Genomic DNA, 8434 nt, shown 5'->3' with positions numbered 1-8434 from the left:
GTTGTGTGTGTGTGTGTGTGTGTGTGTGTGTGTGTGTGTGTGTGTGTGTGTGTGTGTGTGTGTGTGTGTGTATGTGTGTGTGTGTTGAAGGTGCCTGTGTGCATCTCACCTACGCTGACGACGTTTGCGTCGTTCGTGTCTCTCGCTTTGCAGACAAGAGCCAGCACCTCCTTCTCCTTGGCCACGCCCTCTGTGCAGAGGTGCACTTTGTGTGCATGCTTGTATTCGTGTGCTTGTGGCTTGTGTGTACTTGCGTGTGTGTGTGTGTGTGCTTGTGCATGTGTGTGCATGTGTGTGTGCTTTTCGGAAGCGGTTGGTGTGTGATGCTCTGGGTCACGTGCCGTGTGCGCTGACCGCTGCCTGCGTGTCATTCAGGGCTGCATTTTGGCGGAGGACTGGCTCTCCTTCCTCATCAACAACGCAGCAGGCTCAGCCCTCCCCGCCCAGTGGGAGGCCGGAAACACAAAGCTCCTGGTGTGTGTTGTGTTGTGTTGTGTTGTGTTGTGTTGTGTTGTGTTGTGTTGTGTTGTGTTGTGTTGTGTTGTGTTGTGTTGTGGTGTATTGTGTTGTGTGCCCTTGCTCCTTGTCCTCCTCCTTGTGCACTGGCACCACTTTCTTGTCCATCTGCTTGGTCACGCTGCACGCCTACACACGCACACGCACACGCATGCACGTACATCCAGCTCGGCACGATACTGCAGGCGACCATGGTGATGCCGCACATGCTCATGCACCTGAGCACCATTTCATCCTGTCGCCCGCTGCTGCTGCTGCTCGCCCAGCACCTCTCTGCCGCCGTCGCCATTCTCAGCGCAGACAACGCCGCAGACCTCAAGTCCATCTGCCCAGAGGTGCGCATACGCGTGTATGTATGTATGTATGTATGTATGTATGTGTGTATGTATGGTTGTATGTTTGTATGTATGGTTGTATATTTGTATGTATGTATGTATATTTGTATGTATGTATGTATGTATGTATGTATGTATGTATGTATGTATGTATGTATGTATGTATGTATGTATGTATGTATGTATGTATGTATGTATGTATGTATGTATGTATGTATGTATGTATGTGTGTATGTATGTATGTATGAACGCCCACACACAGGTTCGCTTACTCACCCAACCTACTTTCACCTTGCCCACTTGTCCCCCCAACACCAATCCTCAGTGCACGAACCTTGCTGCCATGTACTCTGCGCTGCTGCATCACATCTGGACGGAGCACCTCCCTGTCGCCGCCATGTGGCCGAACCAGCCCCCAATCGCATACACCGCTGCAGGTTACACACACACACACACACACACACACACACACACACACACACACACACACACACACACACACACACACACACACACACACACACACAGCGCTCATTGTTGGCTGTGTTTGGGGCGACTGACCTGCGGTTGTTGCCGTCGTGTTGCACTCTCTTGCGCGCACGTATATGTGTGCACATCATCCCAATACGCCTATCCTGTTTTCTGATAATCCATGCCCTTCGTGTACGTGAATGTGTGCGACTCCACGGTGTCAACAGAGGATGCTGCGACTTACGGAGAAGACCTCTCCTCATGCTCTGCCGCATTCATCGACAGGTGATGGCGCTGTGCACGCGTAATGCAACCTGACCCTTGTCTGCAATAGCACCCACAGCCACATCCACATACTCACACACACTCGCTCACTCACTCACTCACTCACTCACTCGCTCACTCACTCACTCACTCACTCACTCACTCACACTCACATTCACACACAAACACAAACACAAACACAAACACACTCACACTCACACTCACACTTGCTTACGTACACCAATCAGGATGGCGCTGGTACGGGAGTTGACGGATTTCAAGTCTGCGTCGCACCTCACTGCGCGCCAGTTCCCCGCCCGCTGCTTCAGCCTCCTCCTCGACGGTGAGCAAACAGATACGAGCCCGACCACATGGGCATTGTGTAGCACCACTGCCATCGTAGCATACATCACACCGTGGTCTGACCTCACTTGCCGATGCCCTCGTCAACGCATCCATACACTCACTCATGCCTCTCTCTCTACCTCCTTGCCCCCCCCCTCTCTCTCTCTCTGCATCAGGTGCTGGACTGACGAATTTGCCTCTGCTAACGACGTGGCAGCAGAGTGGTAACGGCGGCGGCTCGACACCCAGCACCACCACATCCTCCTCCTCCTCCTCCTCCATCATGCCTCCCTCTGGTGGCGGCATCAAGCCTGGCATCCCAAAGTCGCACGGCTCGCGTGGTGCGCCGCCCACCATCGCCATTCGCCCGTCTGCATCGTCGTCGTCGGCGTCATCCTCGTCGCTCTCCCCGTCGCTGCTGTGCGGCGCTGGGGGCGGCGACGATGTGGACAGCGCGTGTGAGGATTTGGACGCGTGTCTTGACGCAATCTTCTACACGCACCCGCTGGACCGTGCAATGTGCCATGACGCAACGATGCAGCCAGACAAACAGCCACGCGGTGATGGAGGCGATGACGGTGCAGAGGTGAAAACGGAAGAGCCCTCAGACAACGACGTGGATCCCATGGACGATGGTGGCGACGATGGCGACGGTGGTGATGGGAGCGAGCAAGCCGCGAGGCATGGCAGTTGGATGGAGCAGTGCGAACGATTGCGGTTGCCACCTGCTGCCCGGAATGGTCGTCACAAACGAGATGGGGAAGAGCCGCACATGACGGCGCTCTGTTCTGGCGTTGCCTGCATGCACGAGGTCTTGCACTCGCGATTCCACGTCTCCAAGGACTCCCCCTCCTCCTCGCCCACAGTTGCCCGTGCTTTCCTCATCGCAGCCACGGTGTGTCTATGTCTGGGTCTGTGTCTGTGTGGGTGTCTGGGTGTCTGTGTGTGTCTCTATGTGCTCGGGTGCGTACTCGTGTCTGTCTGTATGTCTGCAGGTGCTCAAGGGTGCAGTTCTAGCTGTGGTGAAGTGTCCACGAGTGCATCTGTTATCGAAGCCTCTTCCCCTTCACGTGCTCACTTTGCCTCCTCGCTCCACCATTTGCGCAACAGATTGCACATCTGAAGATGCGACAGCTGTGTTCTGTTCACGGTATTGACCGTATGCGCGCGCTCATCGCCATCGCCGCCGTCTGCAAACAGCGCGATGGTCCGATCCCACACCCCACAAACCATTGGGGCACTTGTGCTCGCCCATCGTTTTCTGTGCTACAATGTACAGCGCGCACCTCTCCGTATCTACCCACACTTTCCTTGCTGCCCAGAGTACATCTGTTCTCACAACACGCACGCACACACACGCACGCACACACGCACGTACGCACACACACACACACACAAACACACACACAAACACACACACAAACACACGCACACACACACATCGATGCATGCGCATCCCAGGTGTCTGCTCTGGTGGGACGGGCCAACTGTTGATTGCACACATGTGCAGCGTGGAAGCGCTCACGCTGGACGATCTCATTGATCTTCCGCGACACACAAGCAGAGACATTGCATGTACGTCCGTGCTCTCCCACACGCTTGTTGACCCTGACGTATCCCAACATGCTCGCCATCAAGTACTGTGCCACACAGGCCGCCCGCATGTGCCCAGTCGTGCACTCACCTCCATCGCCACGACAACATTGCATGCACTCAACTCTTGTTTCTCCTGTATCCATGTTTCGACCGCTAGCGTGGGTGACCATGTGTGCGGCGCCCGTATGTTCGCGCGTGTGTTCGCGCATGCGCTCGTTTGCTGCTTCTCGCCGCGCCGCCACCGGCCTCTTTGGCAGCAGCGGTGTCACCATCCAGCGAACAAGCGAGGTGTGTGTGTGTGTGTGTGTGTGTTTGTGTTTGTGTGTCTGTGTGTTATGTGTCGTGTGTGTGTGTCTGTGTGTGTATGTGTGTAAGCAACAGGCTGTGCGTGCTGGCCAATTGCCCATGTGAGCATGTCGTTTCCAACAGTCACTTTTGACTGCCCTCAAATCACAAATGCCCCCCTCACCACCCTCCCCCCCCCCAAACAAGCTGGTCCATCCCTCCTGCGCTCTGTGCCACCACCAATTCATGAACATCATCACCGCCATCATCATCTCATCCTCTGCAACCTTGTCCGATAACAGGTTCGACCTGCATTGCAGCTGGCCAAGTCCATCATCGACGTCCTGCAGTGTAAGTAAGCGCCAATGCCCTTCAATCAACAGCTCCAATGCACGATGCACACATGCCCAAGCACATGCCATCCGCACCTCCTTGCTGCGATGAGTGCCCTGTTCCGTCGGTGCCTTCAAACACTCGCCACCTCCTCACCTCCTCACCTTCCGACTGCCACCTTACATGTGCGCTTTTCTCTCCTCACCCCGCCACCAGCGGCCTCTGGTCTGTCTGGTCTGCGGCTGCCGGAGGTTGATCTTCCATCAAACGCCATCATCAGCGCAGACGGCGATGGTGGCGACAATGATCTTGACGACGGTATCAGTGATGGCAGCGGAACTGGCGGTGATGAACACGTTGACAGCAGCGGCGCACATACCATCCAGCACGACGAACGCGACGCTCTTGGTACGCACAACGGGCTCTTCTTCTCACATTCGTGTGCGGTTGCCATGTGCCTGTGCGTAGATGTGTTGTTGTGTCCAAGCTTGACATGTTGTCAAACGCACAGAGAGAGAGAGTGTGTGTGTATGTGTGAGTGAGTGAGTGAGAGTGCGTGAGTGAGTGAGTGAGTGTGTGAGTGAGAGTAAGTGTGTAAGTGTGTGAGTGTGTGAGTGTGTGAGTGTGTAAGTGTGTGTGTGTGTGAGTGTGTGAGTGAGAGTGAGTGTTAGTGTGTGAGTGAGTGAGAGTGAGAGTGAGACACACACACACACACACAGACAACCGTCCACAAACTCACCCCACGCAACCACCCCCATGATTTCAACACACCCCTTCCCTCTCCACGACTCCCTTCGCCATCATCAGCACACGCTGCGTCGCCGCCGTCGCATTCATCATCATCTGTGCTGCCACCACACCGTCGCCGTGAACTGGCGGAGTGGCTGCTGCTTGAGGTCAAGCGCTGCGGCGCTTGCCACCACACCACCACCGACAATGTGCACACGCAGTCACTGCAACCCCGTGAGCAGCAGCGGGACGCTGGTGGCGGCACATCCGATGGTGCACCGACGACCACCCTGACGTGTGTGCTGAGTGGTGTGCAGGTGCAGGCCGTGTGCGAGGTGCTGCATGAGCTCGGATTTCCGGACGCTGCGCTGCGGTTTGCGCTGTGGATCATCGCCGAAACGGAGTGGAACGCCACTGCCCTTCTCGATGCCGTCATTGCCAGCGCTCTCCTGCCAAACGCAGCCCTCCTCAAGTGCATGCCAGAGACCTTGGTCGAGGTGCGGTGTGTGTGTGTGTGCGTGTGCGTGTGTGTGCGTGTGCGTGTGTGTGCGTGTGCGTGTGTGCGTTTGTGTGTGGTGTGTTTATCGCGTATGATGCTTGTACACGAGTGGAATGCTTCGAGCAAGCCTCCATCTTTGTTGCCCATCCCTCACGGCTCTTGTGCCTGCACAGGTGTATGAAGCGCTCCTGCCGTTGCTTCGCACATCCACGCCGTCGCCTGTCGCCATTTCCGCTACCCCATTCCTCTCATGGTAACAACCCACAACATGCATTCATTCTGTTGCTTCCACCGTGCGCTGATTTCTCCTGTGCGGTTGTAGCCGGTGCAGAGACGCCAACTCACCCAATACCTGCATCAACATCCATCAACCAACACAAACACTCGCACAGGGTGCATGGCGTTGTTGGTGATATTCTTCCTGAGGACGCTGCGTTCATACCGCCAGCACTGCAGGTATGGCTGCCTCAGCCGTACTATGACAGACAACGTTGACGCTCATCATCACGCCCTTTTTGTCGGGCACACAAATACACAAAAGCTGCCTGACCCTCAACGCCACACACGCACTCACTCACACACACACACTCACACACACACGCTCACACACGCTCACACACACACTCACTCACTCACTCACTCACTCACTCACACACTCACTCACTCACTCACTCACTCACTCACTAACTCACCCATTTCACTTGCTTGCTCGCTCACTCGTAGGATGTGGCCAATCCGCGCTTGTCAAGCAGCAATCGCACGACGACGTCGGTGTTCGCATCGTTCCTCGCGGATCCAACACCGTCAATCCTCTCCTCCCTCCTCGAATCATCATCGTCATCGTCGTCATCACAGACAGCGTTGGAGACGAAGCTAATGGACGAGACGCTCTCTGCGCTGTGTGGCCGCTCACCGGCAGACAAGACGCCAACGCCGCGTGCAGGTCAGCTTGGCGGTGGCTGGTGATGGGTGGGGCTGTGATGGCGAGAGATTGGGGCTGTCATCGCTGGAATGCGCCTGCCTTTGGCTGTAGTGACGCCGATACCATATCCCTCGCAATTCTCAGTTAATCATGGGCTTGCATTCACCTCACATACAACCATTTCCATTTGTGCACGTGCCTGTGACCAGAAGCGTGCGCGTATGCGAGAAATCTCGCCGGCGCCATTTGTCGGTGTTTGCATGCAAGCACAACAGCACGCTCCATCCTCTTCAAAGTCCTTGAAGCGAAACTCCGCACACTCAACGTGAGCAACTGCTGTGTGTGTCTGACGAACTGACCGACTGTCTGTCTGTCTGCTTGTCTGTCTGTCAGTGTGTGTCTTAACTGCGGTGTATGGTGGCGTCTCACGTGATGAGCTCCTTCTTTCCTGCATTTCTCTCCTTCATTTCGTTGCATCGCCGCCAATTTGCATCTCGCTCGTGACACTGCAGGCGTCCTCTCCTGAACACACACCCATCTCCCTGGCCGCATTTCTGCACGAGTGCATCTCCACCCGCTTTCTTCCGCCAGCAGCAGTGTGCAGGGTGCGAAACGCATGCGTTTTGGCAGTTTGTGTGTGTGTTGGGGGGGGGGGGTTGCATCTATGTGTGGATGTATGCATTCACAGTGGAGTGTGTGCACGTGTCTTTGTGCCTGTGTCTGCCTGCATCCTGCCACTTGGCCCGTTGCTTACCAGCCTCACCTGCTTGCTTCGCTGCTTTCACACATGCACACAAATGTACGCACCTGACACGCCATCCTGCGCATCAGCTGCTTGCGCATGCGCTGCTGCCGTCGCGCGGCCCGCCCACGCCGTCAGCGCCGGTCCAGGCCGTTGTTGCTGGCATCGTCTACAGCAGCATCAGCGATGGCGGCGACCGCGGTGACGCTGATGACGACAACGCGAACGATGCAGCACCAGCAGCAGTCGTGGCGGACAGCGAGCCCGCCGACACAGAGAGCGAGTTGGAGGATGCGGTGGAGCGGGCGTGGATGCTGCTGCGGCCTCCCTTTGACGGGCAGACCGAGCAAGTCCAGCTGTTCAAGCTCCTCGTGCTGACGTTGCCTGCAGGCAATTCCAAATCGGGCGGCGCGCGAAGAAGCACCAGTGGCACCAGCGGCCCCGAAAGAGGCGGCCCAGCGCGTGCTGCTGGTGGTGTGGCGCCACCGTTGGGAACTGCGCCCGATACGCGGCCACTGTGGGTGCGGGTGATGTGGCGCGTGGTGCAGCGGCTGCTTCCGCTCGTGTGCGAGCACGTGCATCTGTCGACGGCGGCCATGCTCGCGTCCAGCGTCATCCCCGTGTTTCGCGCTGTGCTGGTCGGGCACTTGCTGCCGGTCAAGCACCACCACAGTGATAGCAGCAGCGCTTGCGGCGATGATGTTGCTGTTGCTGCTGTGAAGACGAACGATAGCGACGCGAGCACCGGTGGCGACGACGGTACTGCGGCTGAGGATGCCTGCACCGCCCATGCCGCTGTTTGGAGGGACACATGCAAACCGCTACCAATCGATGTGGCGCGGGCGCTCATCCGAACACTTTGTCGATCTTGTTCACCAGCCACACTCTCATGCACACTTCATCTCATCAAGGTACAGATATGGAATAGCGTGTCTGCCTCTGTGTGTCGTGTGGCTTTTCTGTGTGTTGTTTGTGTTGTGGTTGTGTGCATTGTGTTGCGTGTGTGTGTGTGTGTGTTGTTTGTGTGTGTGCATGTGTTTGTGTGTATGTGTGTGTATGTGTTTGTGTGTATGTGTGTGTTGGCGCATTTATTCCCGCTGCGCTTCCTGTGCCACCGGATGTTTGCTCTGCTTCTCGCACATCCCAAGTCCCTCACTCACTCACTCACTCACTCACTCACTCACTCACTCACTCACACACTCACTCACTCACTCACTCACTCACTCACTCACTCACTCACTCACTCACTCACTCACTCACTCACTCACTCACTCACTCACTCACTCACTCACTCCCGTGGTTTTCCATTGTTCAGGCTGTGCAGAAGGAGTGCGAGTCCGTGCAAGACCTCAAAGACCACATGCACGACGACATCATGACTGTATTGTTGGAGGTGC

At 56.2% G+C, this 8434-nt stretch overlaps 1 protein-coding gene across 1 annotated transcript in view; it reads left to right on the top strand.

The window, feature by feature from the left end:
* Nucleotides 1-8434, top strand: part of PTSG_12791 (uncharacterized protein) — a gene marked incomplete at its 5' end in the record, with an annotated part of 14346 nt that overhangs the window by 2873 nt on the left and 3039 nt on the right. Inside the window, 20 exons of the mRNA XM_004990098.1 lie at nucleotides 154-200; nucleotides 376-474; nucleotides 684-851; nucleotides 1177-1288; nucleotides 1550-1607; nucleotides 1835-1929; nucleotides 2108-2826; nucleotides 3042-3138; nucleotides 3393-3506; nucleotides 3685-3815; nucleotides 4115-4163; nucleotides 4362-4553; nucleotides 4953-5371; nucleotides 5547-5626; nucleotides 5766-5829; nucleotides 6097-6316; nucleotides 6505-6620; nucleotides 6808-6900; nucleotides 7127-7948; nucleotides 8353-8430. Of these exons, the coding sequence (XP_004990155.1) occupies nucleotides 154-200; nucleotides 376-474; nucleotides 684-851; nucleotides 1177-1288; nucleotides 1550-1607; nucleotides 1835-1929; nucleotides 2108-2826; nucleotides 3042-3138; nucleotides 3393-3506; nucleotides 3685-3815; nucleotides 4115-4163; nucleotides 4362-4553; nucleotides 4953-5371; nucleotides 5547-5626; nucleotides 5766-5829; nucleotides 6097-6316; nucleotides 6505-6620; nucleotides 6808-6900; nucleotides 7127-7948; nucleotides 8353-8430 (3773 nt within the window). The remainder of the gene's footprint in view (nucleotides 1-153; nucleotides 201-375; nucleotides 475-683; nucleotides 852-1176; nucleotides 1289-1549; nucleotides 1608-1834; nucleotides 1930-2107; nucleotides 2827-3041; nucleotides 3139-3392; nucleotides 3507-3684; nucleotides 3816-4114; nucleotides 4164-4361; nucleotides 4554-4952; nucleotides 5372-5546; nucleotides 5627-5765; nucleotides 5830-6096; nucleotides 6317-6504; nucleotides 6621-6807; nucleotides 6901-7126; nucleotides 7949-8352; nucleotides 8431-8434) is intronic.

Source organism: Salpingoeca rosetta, assembly GCF_000188695.1.
Source record: "Salpingoeca rosetta unplaced genomic scaffold supercont1.25, whole genome shotgun sequence".
Lineage (NCBI taxonomy): Eukaryota > Choanoflagellata > Craspedida > Salpingoecidae > Salpingoeca > Salpingoeca rosetta.
Note: the sequence above shows the minus strand (reverse complement) of the source record. Positions and strands in the feature narration are given on the sequence as shown.